This window comes from Setaria viridis, chromosome 4 (assembly GCF_005286985.2).
Source record: "Setaria viridis chromosome 4, Setaria_viridis_v4.0, whole genome shotgun sequence".
In the NCBI taxonomy this organism is placed as follows: domain Eukaryota; kingdom Viridiplantae; phylum Streptophyta; class Magnoliopsida; order Poales; family Poaceae; genus Setaria; species Setaria viridis.
The window spans coordinates 34,487,421-34,508,235 of NC_048266.2; the positions used below are offsets into that span (position 1 = coordinate 34,487,421).

Below are 20,815 nucleotides of genomic sequence, written 5' to 3' on the forward strand. Positions count from 1 at the left end.
ACAGTTCTTCCCAACTTTTTCTTCCTCCTAGCAATTTTCTTCCTCACAACAGTATTCTAAGGGTCGTTTGGATACCCCGTGTTAAAGTTTTAACACTCTCAAATGGAGTGCTAAAGTTTAACACATTGGAGTGTTTGGATGGTATGTTAAACTTTAACACCTTTGGTGAGAAATGACTGCATTGCCCCCTCATTTATAGCCAGCGGAGAGAGAGGGAGGAGAGAGAAGGGGCAATGGTGGGAAAAAGTGGAGAGGGGGACCACTTTTAACAAGTTTAACAACTTTTAACACCCCTTGAGGTGTTCATGAAATTTAGGTATTAAACTTTAACACATCCTTTTTAACACATGTGTTTGGGAGGCAATGTGATAAAAAAGTGTTAAAAGTGGGGTATTAAACTTTAACACCCCCTATCCAAATAGGGTCTAATATGCACGATTTTTTTTCCTTCCCTTCACATCACACGCTCCCATGCTCGTCTGCTTCCTGCATCTCAGGTGTCTTATTTGCTGCCGTAGTACTACCCCTACAGCCCTACTCGATCTATTTGGTGTTTGGGAGATAGGGGCTAAACTTTAGCCCTGTCACATCGGATGTTCGGATGCTAATTAGAACGACTATATATATGAGCTAATTACAAAACTAATAGCAGAACTCCTAGGCTAAATCGCGAGACGAATCTATTAAGCCTGATTAATCCATCATTAGCGAATGGTTACTATAGCACCACATTGTCAAATCGTAGACTAATTAGGCTTAATAGATTCGTCTCGCGATTTAACCTAAGAGTTGTGCAATTAATTTTGTAATTAATCAATGTTTAATACTTCTAATTAATATCAAACAGGACTAAATTTTAGCCCCTGTGTGCCAAACACCCCCTAACACCACCCATCACTCCGGCCCATCAGCGGTTCTTTGCATTATTGATCGATGGCGCCCACGCCATCTTACCGCCTCGCTTGCCGTCTGGCTTCTATCTAAATCCAAGTATCCAACGACCTTGTGAAACCTTTATGCCCCTAAACCCCGTCTTGTCAGTTTGCCAATTAAAAATGTACTACCTCCGCCTATGAATATATAAGATTTAGGATAAACTATCTAGTTCAAACGTATATTTGAGAATGGAGGGAGTAGTAGCTAATTTTGTCATCCAAAGCTACAGAAGCCTGGTAAGTATACATTACTATTTTAAATGCAAAATCATACACTAAAATTTAACTTTGAAGTATGAAATTGTCCGTATTTCATTACCCAGCCATAAAAATAAGCAAACCATTCACTTCAAAATAAATAACTAAAATCAGCAATTAAATTCATAGTATATAGCAACAAAGTTATGACTCTGAATATGCAATTTTGGGCTGCATCGATGTTTTCTTTTTAGTAAATGGACTTATCTGTTGACATATTACCAGCAATATAATCTCTCACATTTCTGTACACTGGACTGAAAGTTCAGATTTACCCTTCCCTGGTAGGAAAAGTAGGACCAATTGTATCTGATTTTCTTTAATGTTTTATCTATTTACTTAGAAACATGTCACTTTTTACTGTCGGAATATTTTGTTCTTAGACCGGAACATTGCAAATATGACATGTTTTCGCCAGAACATTTTATGTCTCTATCTAGGACATTTTATTTCACTGCTAGATCATTTTTCCTCAAAAGACCAAAACGTTGCAAATCTTTTTTTCAAAAAAAATAAAAATCTGCGATCGGCTAGTAGTGTTTGCCTCCTTACTGGTACGGTTGCTTAGAACTGGTCCAGTTCAAGCATTTTTTCTGCTCCCATACGCGCCAAGCGCGTGCATTGATCTTTTCGTACGTTTGAACCGGTAAAACCGTGTGCGACACCCCTGTTAGGTGATTTGTCTACGCCGCGGGCACGTACGTAGCGTGTGTCAATGCCCGTGCGTGTGTGTTCTGGAAGCAAAGCTGGCGTCGGCTGACCTGCTGCAGCTGGCTAGCTCATCGCGGCAAATAACAATTTCTCCCGGCGAAGTAGTGGACGGCATCACATCGAAGGTGACGTAATACGCTCCGGACCAGAGCTCGATGCACAGGCCTGGAAAAGTGGAAATCCTTGTGCCTTTTGGTTCCCATTTTCTGATGTCTTCTCGGCTAAGCGGGTGTTTGATAAAATTTAATCCGCATCGGATATTCGGATACTAGTTAGGATGATTAAACATGAGCTAATTACAAAACTAATTGCAGAAACTTATAGGCTAAATTGCGAGACGAATCTATTAAGCCTAATTTATCCATCATTAGCGAATGTTTACTGTAGCACCATATTGTCAAATCATGAACTAATTAGGTTTAATGGATTCGTCTCGCGATTTAGCTTAGGGATTGTGAAATTGATTTTGTAATTAGCCTATGTTTAATACTCCTCATTAGTGTCCAAACATTTGATGTGACAGGAACTAAAGTTTAGCTCGAGGATCTAAACATCCCCTCGATGACATTTCGTTTCCGTTTCCTGTTTCCTTCTCGTGAACTGATCAAAGGCAGCCATGGCGTCATGGTTTAGTTGGAGGAAAGCGGCCGGTCACCGCACCTCACCTTCCTCTAAAGCTTCGCCATGGAAACTGGAGAGACACTTTACCTTCAAAAAAAGAAACTGGAGAGACACTGACGTGGGCACGGGATTTTTCAACAAAGATCGCGCAGGCCAGTAAGGTACGTACACAACTCTATTCAGCAGGTTGCACGAGCAGGTGTGATAAGTAGGGCCATGAACTCGAGCAGTTTTCCGTCGTTGTTTGTTTACAACTAGCTATTATCCCTGTTGTTCTCTCTTGGCTGAGAGATCCTGGAATCGATCGTTATCCTGAGTCCTAGCTCGTAGCCGGCACGCTAGCTGACCGGCGATCGGAGGCGTCTGTCTGGATAGTGGGGCAGCACAACGCTGGACCTTGCCTCGTCGGCGGTCGGCCTGCAATCCGACTCGCAGCCTCGTCACCGCTCGTGGATCACGAGTGATTTGTTTGCGCACGAAATTGCATTGATTTCTGAATTCGTTAGTTGTGCGTATTATCCATAAGGTTTCGAGTTAAGTCCTGACGGTCGACACCGTTGTTAACTGGCTTTGTCGGTGATAACTGGGCAACCTATCCTAATCTTGCAAAATTCTAAGCTCCGCATTGCTTTGGTCTTTTGCAGTTAATCGTTTTTTTTTCCAATATAAATCAGCTGGGAAATCACTGGCCACTCCAGCCGGCTGAACCTATGTAAACTAGCCGGAAAATGGTTTGATAGAGCCCAGCTTCTATTTGTTTGTGGGATAGAGCCCGAACTGAATTCGTGTCGTGTGATTTAATTGGATCAGGCTGGGCCACTGGATGGACACCAGGACCGATTGTAAACTGGACCAGGCCAAGGTTGGCTACAGATCAGGCCCGGAAAGAACCCACGCAGTCGGAATTCCTGCAAATGTCTCCCGATCGGTAACGTAAGAACCTCTCTCCGTTTGAATCTTTGAGTTTGTTGTGTGCGGTACGTGGGCAATGGCTTTTAATGATTCGTTAAAATGTACGAACTCCAGGACTACAAATGTTGATTTCTTAAAAAGAAAAAATATATCTATATTGAATCTTATTTTATTTCATTTATTCTAAACAATACGGTGGTTGAAATGAATTTAAAAGGAAACTAAGTTTGAGAGAGATGCATTTTAAGTTTGAAATTCAGACCAGTAAACCATTCATCGATTCTCTCTAATCAAGTGGTAGCACGTATGTATATGGTTGCAAACTGAGCTATGCTCATCGGATTATTGTGGTGAAACCTACTCAAATAGTTTCGAGTCCTCAACTTGACGTGCATGCTCGCAATTTGCTGAATTTATTTCAGGATTTAAATGATACTATTCTTTCAGCGATAAGCGACGTACCCGTTGATAGTGAGCTGCTTATGGTAACTTCGTCAATTTCGAATTATATCAGCTTAGTTTCTTGAAATTACTCAGAAGTGTATGTTTGTGTGCTGTGTGCATGTATTTATAGGAATGAATGTGCATGCGTGTATACGAGCATTCCACATCTTCAAAAAAATATAGTTATTTTTGATTTTCTAACCTTATCTTAGCCATTCCTCTCTTCTAGCACAAAGTGAGCGCACCATCAGCCGACGAGACCCTTGATTTTTATTTGTGAGCACTGGTCCTATTTGAAACAGCTTAAATCAAGCTTACAATCAAAATAAGCTGAAACTAGAAGCCCAAACAGTATACTTTTTTGCAGCTTTTTTGATCGCGCTTCTTTCCGCTACCTCCATTTGTACTAAAACGCAGAAGCTAGTTCAGACTTGCTTCTTAAGTAAGCGCTATTTTAATATTTATACAGCTTATCTGAGAAGCGCTTCTCCCGGCCACGGTTTCAAACAGGACCAGAGTGGCATGGACCGGTTGCATAATTGCATTTTCAAAATTTTTTATTTTAGTATTTTGTAAAAATATATATCCTAAAAAAATTGCAAATCTATAACTATATAGTCGTTTGAAACAGCGGAAGGTGCACTGTAGCAACTTACCGCCATGGTTAGTATACTTTCAAAAAATTATAACTAATTCATATGAACTCGGATGAGATAAACTTTATATGAAAATTGTAGATCTCGACGAGATTTGTAGTTCAAACTTTTTTCATTTAGTGTCATCTTGGTGCTTAAATAATCGACACAAGTTTCAGATCTAAAATTCAAATTTTAGATCTGAAACTGGGCAGCACACGTTCAAAAAATCATAACTAATTCATATAAACTCGGATAGAGATAAGTTTTATATAAAAATTGTAGCTTTCGATGAGTACAACTTTGTAGTTCAAACTGTTTTCATTTGGTGCCGTCTTTGTGCTCAAATAATCGATACAAATTTCAGATCTAAAATTAAATTTTAGATATGAAACTTGTGTCAATTATTTGAGTACTACCAAATGAAAAAGTTTGAACTACAAAGTTGTAGATCTCGTGAGATCTACAATTTTCATATAAAGTTTATCTTCGTCTGAGTTCATATGAATTAGTTATAATTTTTTGAAAGTGTATTGCCGAGGAGGGAACCTACCGCCGGTTCAACTGGCGGTAGATTGCTACAGTGCATATAGGTATAGATTTGCAATTTTTTTGTTAGGACATATATTTTTGCAAATACTAAAATATAAAATAAAAAAATAAAAAAATTCTGCATTTTCAGCGGTTTCGTAACATCTCAATCAGCTGGGCCGAGTTGAGAAACAAGGCCCGATTGTTAATTGGACCAGTCCGCAAGGGCTCTGCCACAAATCAGCAGAGGGGCTGTGACAATCCGCCGCAGCCTGCAGCACGGCCCAGTCATCGCTGGACTCCAAGGCCCAATTCGTATGTCTTGGCTGAGCCCAATTCAATATCACAGTCGTACATCTATGGAGGAGCAGTGGAGCACAACAGGTGCATCTATCGTCACCGGCTCAATACAAGCAAAGCGAACCAAAAGCCAATGGATCCTCAGTTCTCAGTTGCACACTAGCTCTGGCAGTGGTTACAGTGCGTGATTTTCGGATCGCTGTTTCTCCATTGCCACTGTTGCATCTGCACGATCACTTTCTTTGGTTAAGAGGGTTCCATCGTCTGCACGATTATTACTTTACCGTGCAACTGGAAATTAACGCCGCTTGTGGTGAGTGAAAGACTGCAAGTTCAACTACATGTCCAATAGTTTCTATGGGATCAAGTCTTACTAGTGCAAGCAAGCTCTTGACGTATTTATGTAGCTTCTGCTTGGCCACAACCTAGATTCTGAGAGAGGCTAGCGTCAATACTCAATACTACTAGCTAGCTTCTGCACTTCATTTTCAGATAAATTTTAGCTCAGCTTGTGCTTCCGCATGAACTGCTGCTACTGGAAACCGGAATCCTGTTTCCAGTTGTGTGCTGCAGAATCCTGTCGTCCGATAGGGGTTAAGCTCTTTTATTTGACAAATTCTCTACAAGAAAGTATAGACGCACATTTGGTTCAAAAACATCATCCGAGCTTCTTAATTCGTACACACGAACTCCGCCGTTGACAACATATATGCGCATATCTTCCCAGTTCCCACCACTTCAACCACACTGCTCGACTGCCACACAAAAGCTAGCACATTTTGATAAAAAAAAGCTTTATTAATTTTGAGATCATTGTCCTAAATGATACAAAGTTATTGAAACACTCCTGGTCACTATATAATCCGAAGGCTAGACTGCTATCTATGTGTCGGAAAAACAATCCTTATCACCCGTGCCAACTATCGAGATGCTGCTGCAATCAAATCTTGTGAAGTTAAGCTTAACCAGATAACCTACAAAGAGAAAATTGATGTTTCTTTTCAAGACAAAATCTTTCCTACGTAGCCACAACGAGTAGCAAATAGCTGCCGGCTCTAGCAACGTCAACGGTTCACAAGGGCGAGCACGAAGATAGTAAGATCATGCCCCCCAAACGTTCCTGAGCTGCTGTTGGTCCTGGCCGTGTCCGGCGTCGTCCCGATCCTGGAACAGGACGCACCACCTCCACCGCTCTATCTAAGCCGGCAAACACCACAGCATGTCACATTCCTTGCCATCCTTGGAGTTTTTCTCGACGTGCTAGATTGCGCGTTGAACCGATGAGTTTTTCTCCTACGATTGTATTCTGTATATCCCATCAGCCGTATCTTCCCATCTTGCACCGTTTCCTCTCGTGTCTGAATCTTGTACATCATGCTGGTCGTTGTATGTTACTCGCTTCCTATCAGAATATGTCACGAACTTATCTTCAACCAAGAGGGTCTATCCATCAGCTACCTACCAGCAGGTTTCGGCATTCTCCCAACTCCCAACGCTTCACCTCCGCCGCCTTGCGTAAGCTCCACCAAAACGACGGCTAGACGCTTGCTGGTGGGGGTTATGTCCGGCCTCCGGCGGCTGTATAGTAACTGACATGCATGATTTCAATAATATGCCTCATCAATACTAACGAGGACATGACATACTTAGACACAACCATCAGCTTATAAGATGAGCTCGTTCCTATGTATTATTTAGTTATTTTGAGAATACATTACCACCTAAAGATATTGTTATAATTAGGAATTAGGAAGAGGATCATAAAGTAACAGAGGTATGGAGGTGGAGAGGACCAGCAAAAGTCGTCCAAGTCAAGTTGGAGGCTCAATACATATTAAGTTCGAGTCCACCTCCACCTCAGAATTCAGGAGCAGCTCGTGCTAAATTCGTCGTCCAAATCTCAAATGGACTCCGTTTTCGATGTTTTACATATGCATGGAAAGCACAAAATACACACTTTCCAATGTCACTGGTTTCATGTCCAAATTTCTTTTGAGTCAATGGGAATCATCAAAATAAGTGGACATATAGAATCTTCCTGGGAACCGAGTCACATTTTATTGAGCCTCGGGCCGTGTAATTTTGCTTGGAACCTAGGCCATTTTGTTGTGTGCTCCCACCAGGAGGAGAACGTGCCCTAGGTCATCCCTATCTTGGCCACCACCTCTTGACTATATAAACTGAATAGCCACCGCCCTACACGCTCGAGTTTTGTTTAGATTAATCTTTTTTAAACAGTTTCATTGTTTATCAATTTGTGAGACCTCAACTTGTGCGCTTCATATTATTAGTAATATTAATATTGCATCTACCTTGTTCTTGCTTGTGTTCTTCAATTCGCAAGCAGGGATTAGCCTTTGTGGCGAGGTCAATCGGGCTGCACACGGTTGATAACGAGAGGAGAAGTGGTGCTGCGATTGCGGGGTTCGGATCTTGCTAATCGGAAGTCGGATCGTGAGTGTTGTTTCTCCATCAAATCGAGATTTATCCTCACCTGATGAATGATTGGGCACCCTAATTCCCATCAAATACTGCAACTAATAAGTACTCTCTCCGTTCCTAAATATTTGCCACCACTTATTTCGTTATCACCACATTTAACCATTCATCTTATTCAAAGATTTTATCTAAATATAGAAAAATATAAGTCATACATAATGTATATATCTTCTTAATGATAAAATAAACAAGAAAAACAAAGAAAATGATGCACGTAGTTTTTTTAATAAGATAGTGCTTAAAAGTCAAGTGAGTAGCACATTACTTTGCCAATGAACTACACTTTGCGCAACTAATTACTAGAGAAAGCGAGTGGATGACGATATAGTATATTTTCATATTTCTAGATCTGGTCGTAAACCATGTTACTTGCTTTATCTTATGAAGTTAGGAGAATCTTTTTTGTCCTAAACCCTGTATTCTATATAATCCGCCCTTGAGTTTCAGTACAAACAAACAACATATTAAAGCGTGTGCATGAATGATGGTCTAGGAATCGGTTTCAGAGTGGCGCCGGGTGATCGCTGCAGTAGATGCTTGGACGGTGCAGAGCTAGCACTTGACAGTAATCAGATCGATAAAACTGCCGTCGGGTGACAAGTCCCCTATCGAAGCGGCAGGACGGGCACCGTACACCAAAGACTGACCAACAAAAACCATGCCGTTTCCTTCGAAGGGAAAGGAGGTCCATCCATGTCGTTGAGGCTAGCTAATAATTAACTCGGGGTATCGTGACCGTATGTCTATATACATAGCTAGTCCTGCTCGATCGAGTCATACTCCTACTATCATCATTACCTAACCAACCAACAGCCCCGGCTTTGTTCAATTATTCGCAAGGTTTTCGCAGCAAGATGAACGTCAGGAGGTGCCCGATAACTCATATTGTCATATTGCATGGTTGAAGTAGTTTGGTACATCACCTTTTGTATCCGATTGAAAAGGCAATAACCATCCACCTCTTTCTTCGTTGCAAATAGCTCACTTTAACTTTGTATAAGTCAAACTACACTAACTTCGATCAAGTTTAAAAGATACATTAACATCTATACTTAGTAAATAGATGCACTATAAAAATATATTTCATATGGATTTAATGAACTGATTGGATGCCATCAATTTTGGTGTTTTTTCTTATAAATAAACTTGATCAAACTTAATGGGGCTTAGTATAAAGATAGAGTTAAACTATAACTTTTTTTTTGCAAAATATAGTATAAATGCAGACGCTCACTTATACACATGCACACTCACATATGAGCACTTTCGAGAGATCGAGCCGGTTCATCTCAAGATTCATAAGTCACTATTGGTGTCTCGTTGTCGATTGGCACGCAACGTCTACTGAAAAAATAACGTCGATTAAATCTTGGAATAAATCTATGAAAATACGAGCATCCCTGTCGAGTCGAGTACTCAAACCCGGTGGACAGGTTCACCATAAGAAACCTTATTAGCTAAACTAAGCAGATTATATTAGTATCTTTGAGTAATAACAAAGAGTGAAATAAATAGAGACGACGACGCCTTTCTTGTTACCAAACCAAATTATTCTTTCTTCACTTCTCAACGCTCACCAATTGATTGAAACCCTTCCGGATTCCACATACGAGAGTCCAAATACCCGGGCACACTAAGGTTCTATTTGTTTCCGCTTCTCAGCCATGCTTGGATTATAATCTAAGTGAATATTTTTTCTCGCTTCTTATAGTTCAAATCTTTTGAAGTGACTTACCACATCAGCGAGAATAAGCGAAAATAAACAAGGCGTTTGGTGGAACCCTAAAAACCTAACCCCGGTCCCCTGCAGCCATGCATCATAATATACCATGCTCCATCAACACTCAACAGCTACCTGATCGTCCGGCCCGGCCGGCCTCTCTTTCGCGTCCACGTGTGGTGACACGGCATGATGCCCGAGCGATCGGTGGCCACGGCACCAGCGACTACGTCAGGCTGGCCGATTCATCCACATCGCCCAACAGAACCTGATTTCCCAGTCGATCAGTCCACATCGATCCCATCGCATCATCATTTGCGATCGGCGGTAGTTCCGGAAGCACGGCGGCCTGCCGGTGCGCCACTGACTTCGCTTGCTGCGGCGCAACAACCATTGTATTCCTCGTTTCTTCCGCTGTCGGGCTCATATGCAAGCTCACTCCAAACAATTGTTTTTTTTCTTTTCTGCTTTCATTCTGAAAGGGCACGGTGTTCCCTCACGGGAGCCGTAGTGTCCTGTGAACAGGTTGCAATTAAGCCGAGCACTGTGCTGATTCGCTCGCTGCATCAAAAGGGGCCGTCGCTTCATGTGAGTGATCACTGTAGAGCTAAGTCAGCTGAAACTTTAAGTAGGAATTGCTTGTGCAACGGCCGTTCTTGTGGAATAATGTAGGGTGAAAGATTATTGCGATGTGAACGTTCACCAACTTGTTGGGAGATTAATCAACTGCACCCTGTGATGTCAAACGACGGACAAAATAACAATGTCCCAAAAGGCTATGCCTACTTCACTCCAGCATCCGAATAATTGTCCAAAAGGATCAATTCTTGGTCGTCCTCTCCATCTGAACAAGAGGGCCCTTAGGTTTATTACTTATTTGTTGAAGATATGAAATAGAACCAGGCTCCATATTTTTAATATCGGAGGTTGAATTGATGGTTAAGTGGAGACATAGGCCAAAAATGTTTTTGCAAAACGAAATTTCCACAGAAGAGAAGCAAATGAAACTCTTTCATAAAGAAAAATTCTTGTATGTAGAATCGAGATAGATAACTCAAAGAATCCAAACTCTTAGTTAATTATTGATATTTGCAATAATTTGAAAATGCTGGAAAAGGAGTGTTTTGGAAGAACTTTTTCTAAAAATATTGTATCTCACTAAAGAAGAATGTTTTGAGTAAATTGTTTTTTCATTTTAGAATAAGAGATGAAAGTAAAGTTCTTTTAAAATCTTACATATAACTTGAGAATAGGCAATGTAATCCTAAAATGCGATTCGTCAAGTCATGAGGCAGCGCTGAAGAGTGATTCTCATGATTTCGTGACAATTGGCGTGTCGATCCAAGAGAATAGTGATGTAGCTATGCGTCTTGCATAATGAAATAAGAATTTCATTAAAAAACACAATTGGCTTGACAATCTTTACATTTATGTCGATTTTTGTGGTAAAAATCAATACCCTTGTATTCAGATTTAAAGTACTTTCATGTTACTGCAATTTCTTGCCGCATGCAACGTAGTATGTGAACCAATGTCCAAAAAGAATTTTTTGGAAACTATGCCAAAACAAACGACACTTTTGTTTGAAATGAAGTGATTCAGAGGGTTGGGTAGGGTATTAGTTCCAATATATAAATGTTAGCACGCATGATTCAAGTTTCAAACAACACAATTATTAATTTTCAACTTGAAAACTCTAAACTTCCATCTCAAAACATCAAGAAAACTTCTAGGAATGTGAACACTCAACCTAATATCAAGTTTAAAATGCTTACATTTTGAAACATAGTATTACGAACGGAACTGTACCGTACCTTGCAAAATTCCTATAATCCCAAACTTTGTAACCAAGTAATTTCTAGATCCCTCTGCAGCTAGCTTGAGCACACAAAAATCGAACGCACTTTTAGTCAGCAGCAAGGTACAAATCGATGACCTAACCAGAAACAAAGGTACTCCTACAAAAGGGAAAGTACTTTTGTGTTGATGTGGACAGGCTAACCAACCGGATCCGCAGTTCCGTACCGTTACCGTCCTTGAGCAGGTAGTGGCTTTAGTGTCAACTGCTCGGCTTGCCATCTTCATTGCCTTCCATGACCTCGATATGATCTGAATGGCCTCTTGCTTGTTTTCTTCACAAGTCGCTGTGAGGTTGTTAGGGCATGCCGCATGCATATGCCCGATAGCTCATTGGGTTACCATGTCAACGACAGAGTACATGGTGGTTGTTTGCCCTAGTTTTCTGTACCATGTTCATTTGCTGCGCGTCAAACGAATTTATATTTTATAGTACTAGTCGTAATCTGAGCATCGTAGCCGAACAGGAAGCGCAGCTGGTGACATAAACAGACAAGGGTTTTGTACAGAACAGTTAGGTCGTTTGTTGTACCATGTGGGAGTTAGAGAATAGAGAACATTAGTGTATGGGCACTATGTTATATATATGCATGGTTCCTGCTAGTCTCTGCACATTGAATGGTACAAATGCTACAGGTGAAAATTCAACAGCGCAAACAATGGCACTATTCATACAAGATCAACCTATACAAGGATCGAAGTAGTTGGAATTGGAACGGAAATGCCCTATAGGTGAAGACTCTATTGCTGCCTAATTAAGGGTACCCCCAACGGGTTAGTAGGTGCTCTTCACGTCACCCTTGTGGGGGGGGGGGTTCGTTGATAGATGTGAGGAGAGCTGCTAGCACGCGGTTCCACGTGAGCAAGCCCCACCCACGCGGTTTCGAGACGGGGAGGTGATAGATGGCAGGGCGGAGTGTGGGCTGCCACCACGGGTGATATGGGTGGGACAGAGCATGGCCGTCCAATTTATTGTCTGTGAAATTAACAATGTTATGCAAAAACAGGTTGGTGCTCATATGTGTAAGGTAGTGGTTGGTTAGAAAACATCCGTGCTAATGTGAATGATTGGAATGAAACAACTGGAACTTATATACACCAGTTTGCACCTCTTTGTTTTTAGAGGAGTATTAGTAAAAAAAAGGTTTTATGGCCTTCCTCATGGAATATATTTGGAAGGATTAGGACACCCACCCAAAATGTTGAAATATTTCTAAACTGTCAATTGTCAGTCATTCGTCATTGATCTTGATTTATGAACTAGCTAGCATGCATATGCAACCCAGTAATGTGAAACAACCAGCAACTTCAACCGAATGACAAACCATCATTTCACCTCAATTTTAGGTCGGATTTGGTCCACTTGCCAACTACTATCTCCATTATAAATATAAGTTCATCTAAGTTGTCCTTTTTACTTTAGAGTCATATAGATTGAAACACATCATTGACATTAGATTGATAGTGAAAAATACTTCTGTTATGGATATATCCTTAAAAGTAGCTCTTCTATTTAAGATTATATGTTTTTATATATTTCTAGTAAGAGTGTTATGTTGAAGACGGTGTGTTGATGACATAATATGCTTATACTTCATATCACAGTAAATAAGTGGTAAGAATATGCGAACCCATGCCATATAGAAAGATTTTAAGGGTTTACCAATTTAAACTGGCAAAATACAAAAACCACGCTTTTGAGGGCACTAGGGTTTGCCACGTGGCTGGTGGTGGATCTGAAAATGAAAGAGCAACTCACGTTTTTTTATGGAATGCCAGTATGTGTTATATTAGAGAAATAGGGGACAACCAACCTAACCCAAAATATGGTTGTAAATTTTATCACTATCTAAATTATCATTAATTAAAGCACCAGTAGTACCGTCCAATAGAAAAGTGATACTTGCATTATCTTACCCATACAAGTTATCTCGACCCTTGTGCAATGCAAATAAAGACACTAATTCAAACATAAACATAAAAGATGTGAATGTTATGTATATATAGCAAACAACATAAAATTTTCAATCTATGGAGGGCCATGTGAAACGTTTTTTAAACACTCCATATGTAAATACCATGTACACTCACCTCTATCAACTTCTTCAATAGATCGGACCAATATATCTCATGCGAGTACCCATGCTAAGTCAGATGTTTGCCTAAGTGGACCGATCATCTTCTCATAAAGAATTCAACCAATAGATCTACCTCAATTGATTCGGTCAAGAGGGACAACTTTGAAACCAACTTAGACTCTTGTATTTAGGTACGGTAGCATCCTTTTCTTGAGGGCTAGTACGGTGGCGTCGTGATGTTAGCTACAGTAGTCTGCAATACATTTTAGTAAGGATTTGTTCCATGAGCATCGACTACTCCTTGAATACATTGACTTGGCATGAGTAATTGACTTGCCATAGCACGGGTGTCATCCATTGTACACACGGGTGTCATCCATTGTACACAAATTTACTACATTATCACCCACGAGACCAGTTACATTTCTGATTTGTTCGTCACCTGCACTTCCTGTGTTCCTGTGTTCTGCAAAGAAATTGAGGTGCAGCAATTAAATTACAGGGTTTTGCAAGGATCGGATAGAATCCAACAAGGGTGCCGGATTTCACTGTAACCTGTGAGAACCGTTGTTCAAAATTTCGACCGAAATTTTGTGAATTTCATGAAATTTCGGTCTTTTCAGTGATGACTGAAATTATTGTTTGTCCAAAATTTTACTCTTTTCATCAAAAGAATAAGGTTTTAAATCTCTTGCTATAGCTTCCACTATAGCCTGTTATGCTTATTTGAGATAGGATACCGCTATTTGTTCTCATGTACAATTTAGTCGTTATAACCCACTATAGCCTCATTTAGCTACGCTATTAGCTGTTTTAGAGTCTCGCCGCTACCTCGCTCTTAGGCCGTTATTTAAAACACTGAGATACACTTTTAGTCCATTTTTGAGCTAAAATTCGTGAAATTTGGTGTTTTCTATGGGGGCAGCAAAAATTCTAAGTTCGAAATCCCAATCCCTGGTAAGAACTCGTCGCGAGAAGAATCTAGCCATTCTTCTTTTGCTCAGTACTAGTAATATTCACACACACTACATACGGAGGTGCTCGAAGTTTGACGCAAAACAAATAAATAGATGATTCCTTCTTGATGTGGATAGTTATTGATCTGATTGCTGAGATGTGGCGATCTGAATAGTTGATCGAGAGATTGCATCAAGTTCTGGAAACCTGAGAGGAAACTGCACCTGTAAAATTTTGTCCTGAGCAACAGAGCGAGATAGCTAGGCAGATAGCGTGATAAGCTGTTGAAAAGTACTACATAGCTTCTTGAAATGCTGAAAAGAAAATACCTTCTCTTTTGCTTGTAGTGTTTCTATCGTGAAAATCAGATGGAATCTGCAGTAACCTTCTACCAGTCAGTTTGTTAAGTCGAATTAACTGGTGGAATTTCGATGGAACGACGAGGAGAAACAGGTAAAACAGTGACAGGTGAAGCTAAAGAATGATATGGCCTGTTCACCGTAGTGCAGTAAAGCAAAAGTCTGGCTTTCTAATTTCCAACCACAATATATCTCTGCATTTACATCGATCCATAGATTATCGTGCTTCTTGACATATTGCCATGCTTGCATATATACGACACCAGCATATGGGTCCATACTTCTATTTTTTTATATAAAATAAAACATGTTCCATCTATAGCTACCTTGTATGAGAACAGTGTTCCATTATGAAATAATGTTACATCAGTCGGTGAATTCATTTGTAGATTAGTGCCACTTTCACTGCATCTTTACAGGAGACGCGGGTTTTACTCTACAGGAGATGCGGGTTAAGAGTAAAAGGAGATGTGGTTTTTTCATGTCTCTAAATTTTCATCTCTGATGACATGCCATCAGAGACGTGGAAAACCTGCGTCTCCGAAGTCCTTCAACCAGCGTCTCCTGTGAGTAACCAAGGAGACGCGAGTTCCTAACCAGCGTCTCCTATGTCGTTAACATAGGAGACACGTGTTGTTAATGCACGTCTCCTTTGGTAGTAGTATAGGAGACGCGTGTTGTTAACTAGCGTCTCTGAAATCCTTTAACCAGCATCTCCTTTGGTAAAGAACACGCGTCTCCTTTGAAAGTGATGTAGGACCTATGGTACTCTTAGAGGAGACACGTGTTTACATCACACGTATCTCCAATTACAATGTTATGGGTTTCAAATACAGGTTCCATCCAGCACATCAACAGAAGGTAACATTCATAGTATCATAGGCAGAACAGATTCATCAACATACTCATCACAGTAACAGATTCATAGTCATTACAACTTAACAAGTTTCATAGGTAACAACTTAACACATGTCCACAGATCACAGAAACATGTTCACAGACCTAAGCAATTAAATGTCAATCCCTAGGTTGCTGCAGTGAAATTCTCCTTTCGCCGAGATCACCTAGTTGATGATGAATGAGGCAATATTTTCATGAAGGCTAGCCAACACATCGTTGTCGAGGGGGGTTGTCATCACCTCAAAATCCTGATGGGAAAACATAACAAAGTCATCACATGTGTGAAAATATAACACATGCATGTTTCTAGCTTACACCTAGAAAAATGCTACAAATTTGTATGCATTCTGGATGGCATCCTAGGCCTCACATGTGTGCAGCAGGTCCATTCCATTGCAAACCATGGATCACACATTTGCACTCAACAGTCAACTTTTCTAACCCAGGCCAGTGTAATAACTACAGTAAATAGTCCATGGATGGCCAGTGTACGTGTTCAATTGTGAAATCATGGTAGTCCGTGAATGTGAAAGTGCCACCTTTTTTTTTAGAAAAAAAGAAGTTACAAAACAGACCGAATCGTCAGCTTCGTAAATCTAATCCAGTTGGTGCGATCGTGGCGTACGGAAGGATGAAACAGTGACACAACAAGAAAACTAAAGGAAGCTGTTGACCTATGCACCATGGCACAGCTAGAGAGGCAAAAATCTGCAGTTCTAAGCACAATCTTCCCTACCTTTTCTTCAGTTATTTGTGTGGTGAAATGAAAAAGAAAGTGTAGCTAAGTTGGCACACAACCACCGCTAGCTGCTGATTCCGATATATATAAACAACGCTCTAGCTGCTCACAGTGTTTCAACTTCGCCCGTACTTTGCTAGGGACTTCACTTTTTTTCTTTTTCTGCACGATGGTCACGTATGGCTTTTTTGAAGTGTATAGGATAATGCCACTTGAAAGCATGCAAGGCAAATAACCCGTGTAAGGTCTCGTGCTCAATTTTGAAATCAAGTTAGGTGGCAAATTGTTTAAGCCAAAAGGGTATTCGAAATTGTTGAGTTGATGCATCCAGAGTCACCAAAAAAGTTCAAGATGGAGTCAAATGTAACAACCAATATACCCAAAAGCTAACTATTAACATTAATTAAGGAAAGCATGTATAACATGCTTCAATGGTGGATGTAATGATCCAGGAAAGCCAGGAAAAACAGAAACCAGGCTTAATGTTCTCCCGCTAGTTTTGAGACTATTTTTTTTCCAAGTTGGTTTGTTTTTTCTCCTCCTTTTTTTTTCTCTCAGTCTCGGCTAGCTGTGCCCGGCATCAGTTGTATTGTGCGTTATTGCACGAAGTCGTTTTAGTTCCTCTCTTTTTATTTTGTTTCTTTTCGCTTTTAGTAATAAAAATACGGCACCAAATATATATGACTTAAAAGATGATGGTTAGTGGATCTAGTTAGAAAGCATCTCCCAAGGGTGTACGAAGCTCGGTTACCCTCTCCCAAGGGTGTCGCTCTCAGCTTCTGGAGAGCGTGGCTCTCAGCTCTTTTTCTCATAAATATTTTCCAATAACTAGTTAATATGGATATCTTAATATCACTTTCACTATTATTGGGAGAGTTACTTTTGCAATCTCTCAATAATCTCATCACAATCCAACTACCGTATTGGGAGAGTCACAACTCCTCCTTTATTTAGAGAGAGTTGGAGTGAATTATTGGGTTGTCCCAATAATTATTAGAAAAAGAGAAAGGTAAAGGGAGACTGTTGGAGTACTATTTTCTTATCAACTCTCCTAATACGGTAGTTGGATTGGGGGAAGGGAGACTGTTGGAGATGCTCTAACCGGATGTAAATAAAGATAGAAACCCACTTTGATATCGTGCTTAGAGATGCACTAACTAGCCCACCAAAGTTTTAATATGACGGGAGCATCACTTGTAGGCTTCATTTGGCCTACTCGTGAATTCAAAGTGAAACCTAGCATAGTTCTCCTTTGCTGTAATTTGAAAAATCAACCACGTTTATTACTCTCCTGCTATGCTACAAGGGCAGCCACACTGTGATAAAAAGGTAGCATTAAGCATTCAATGCGGCTATAGTCATTGACTTTTATCATTGTAGGAACACACCACAAGTACCATCCGGTCAAAATGAACCTAGGTGTAACAACAAGACAATAGAATACAATACTTTTGCCGATTCACGTGGAAGGTGATTTCTTTTTCTTACTCCAGCCGGACCCACCTTTTTTCCTTGGGAGCCTTAACCATTGTAGCCACCTACAGTAGGTCCCACCCTTATTGCCATACCACACATTCACATTGCCCTTCCCCTAATGGGATCTATGCATCGATGCCTGACTAAATTCCGTTCGGTGCAATTGTGGTGGCAGGACGACGCTACACGACGAGTGAGATTAATGGAGGCCGTGAACTGTGTACTACACATTGCAGTGCAGCTAAAACCTCCTTGAGTGGTAGGCGCAACATCTCCTTGCCTTTTTAATTAGTCAACAAATGATCTGAAGCACAAAAAGTGTTAGCAGTAAGTTGGCGCCCAACTACCGCTGGGCTCCTATAAAAGCCCCGCGCCGTTTCGCTATGCAACCCCATAACTCACCGAGCCATCTCCCTCTCCATTTCTGATTTCTCCCGCGCCCTACACGAACGCGCCAAGGGGCAAAGGGCCGAGGCCAACCCTGCGACTCAGCCGAGAGCTAGCTAGCTAGCCTAGCAGAGAAAACCAGAGAGCCGCCATGGGCATGTTCACGGTGACCAAGCTGTCCGAGGGCCCCGTGCGGCCGTCCGCCGCCACGCCGTCGGAGACGCTGCCCATGGCCTGGGTCGACCGGTACCCGACGCACCGCGGCCTCGTCGAGTCCGCGCACATCTACCGCAACGTCGCGGACACGCTGCTGCCGGCGCCGGCGCCGGCGGCGGTGGGAGAGGCTGATCGTGACGCCGTGGCCGACGCCGCCCTGCTGCAGGCGGCGACCAACAACAACAGGACGAATAAGAAGTCCCCGGCGGCGGTGGTGCGCGGCGCGCTGGCGGACGCGCTGGTGCACTACTACCCGTTCGCGGGGCGGATCGTGGAGGACGTCCCGGGGCGCCCCGCCGTGCTGTGCTCCGGCGAGGGCGTCTACTTCGTGGAGGCCGCCGCCAACTGCGCCCTCGCCGACGTCAACTTCCTGGAGCGCCCGCTTCTGCTCGCCAAGGACCAGCTCGTGCCGTGCCCCACGCCGGAGCTCTGGCCCGTCGAGCCGCACAACACCCTCGCCATGATACAGGTGCGGTTGGATCTACTTGCTTGTCCGTTTTGCACCGCACGTACAAGTTTTCCTTCTTCAAGTGATCGATTTGGCACCCCGACCAAACATAATTGGCATAGATCGGGGTCTTTATTTGTTTGTTATCTTTTCCACGACCATATTTTAGGCATGTGCGTATTAGCATAGCTTTGAACAGAGCTAAACCTGTCTGTGTTCGTTAGAAGTCAACGGTTGGATTCACTGGTGCAAGTGAAATACTTCTCTCTTTTTTCAATCTCCATCAATCTGAACTCTGAATTGCTAGTACTATTAGAATATTATTGGTAACTACTTATACTACCTAGATTGGTGATGGTCATATACATATACAACGTGAATGAAATTTTTATGTCGTGATCTACCTTCAATCAGGTCACGACCTTCACCTGCGGTGGCTTCGTGGTCGGCCTGCGCACCAACCACGCGGTGGCGGACGGCACGGGCGCGGCGCAGTTCCTGAACGCTGTCGGCGACCTCGCCCGCGGGCTGCCGGAGCCCCGCGTGAAGCCCGTCTGGGCCCGGGACCGCTTCCCCGACCCGGACATCAAGCCCGGCCCGCTCCCGGAGCTGCCGGTGCTGGCCCTCGAATACATCGCCTTCGACTTCCCCGCCGCCTACATCGGAAAGCTCAAGTCGCAGTACGCGGCGTCCACGGGCGGCAAGATCTGCTCGGCCTTCGACATCGTCATCGCCAAGCTCTGGCAGTGCCGGACGCGGGCCATCGACGCCGGCGCCGACGTCAGGCTCTGCTTCTTCGCCAGCGTCCGCCACGTGCTGAAGCTGGAGCCGGGCTACTACGGCAACGCCATCTTCCCCGTGAAGGTGTCGGCGCCGGCGGAGAAGGTGGCGGGATCGTCGGTGATCGAGCTCGTCGGCATGGTGCGGGACGCGAAGCGGCGGATGGCCGAGGAGTGCCTGAGCTGGGCGGAGGACCGCACCGGAGGGCGCGACCCGTTCCAGATGACCTTCAACTACGAGTCCGTGTACGTGTCGGACTGGAGCAAGCTCGGGTTCAACGACGTGGACTACGGGTACGGCGCGCCCATGTCCGCCGGCCCGCTGGTGAACTGCGACCTCATCGCGTCGGTCATCGTCATGAGGGCGCCCGCGCCGCTCGCCGGAACGCGGCTGCTGGCCAGCTGCGTCACCAAGGAGCACGCTGACGACTTCGCCCGCAGGATGCGGGAGGATCTCGTCTGACGTGGTGCATGCGTACGTGAGGAACTAGGCCGCCGTATAACTACGTCTGATCTATGAGAGCTACGTTGGGAGAGCTATATGAAATGGTATTGTATTCCTGTCTAGAAGATTACTACGTACATGGCACTTGATGTACAAAGTGCAGTGTGTGCAGACAAAATTTCATGGAGTTGTTGAGCGGTGACTGACGAGGAAGCGTCACTCACTAGTGTCCACGTCGAGAGAAACACACTCCATATCTAAGTGGATGTGAAGTCTAACAATATCCATATACCACATCACACAATTCAGTTTGGGCGTGTACTCATATGTAACCCATATGCGTGATAAAGTATTATCAAGATGAATGCTAAACATGTTTGATATCTATGTTTCGAATGACCAAAATTGTGGCTGCAATCAAATGATCAGTTTCTCACCACGGTGATACTCAGGTCCTATCGAGAATAAAGAAAAAGTACTTATGTATCGATCCAATAGGGTTGAGTGTGTGCGCGTACATATAAATGTATGTATGTGTCGTGTGTTTGATTTTTAAAAAATAAGTTCAATTTGTAGGTTTCATATGATTGTGCATTACTCTTTCTATA

The 20,815-nt window shown here is 42.6% G+C and overlaps 1 protein-coding gene across 1 annotated transcript; it reads left to right on the forward strand.

Annotated features, from left to right (window-relative positions):
• The first annotated feature begins 18,336 nt into the window (after positions 1-18,336).
• Positions 18,337-20,592, forward strand: LOC117851985 (acyl transferase 10). Its single transcript, XM_034733907.2, has 2 exons — positions 18,337-19,004; positions 19,398-20,592. The coding sequence occupies exons 1-2, from the start codon at positions 18,471-18,473 to the stop codon at positions 20,223-20,225; spliced, it is 1,362 nt and encodes a 453-aa protein (XP_034589798.1). The 5' UTR covers positions 18,337-18,470; the 3' UTR covers positions 20,226-20,592.
• Positions 20,593-20,815: the final 223 nt, after the last annotated feature.

Bases quoted from the DNA above. Each gene is read 5' to 3' on its own strand.
- LOC117851985 (XM_034733907.2), top strand. From the start codon at position 18,471: ATGGGCATGTTCACGGTGACCAAGCTGTCCGAGGGCCCCGTGCGGCCG. The intron at 19,005-19,397 runs GTGCGGTTGGAT...ACCTTCAATCAG, and splicing joins ACACCCTCGCCATGATACAG to GTCACGACCTTCACCTGCGG.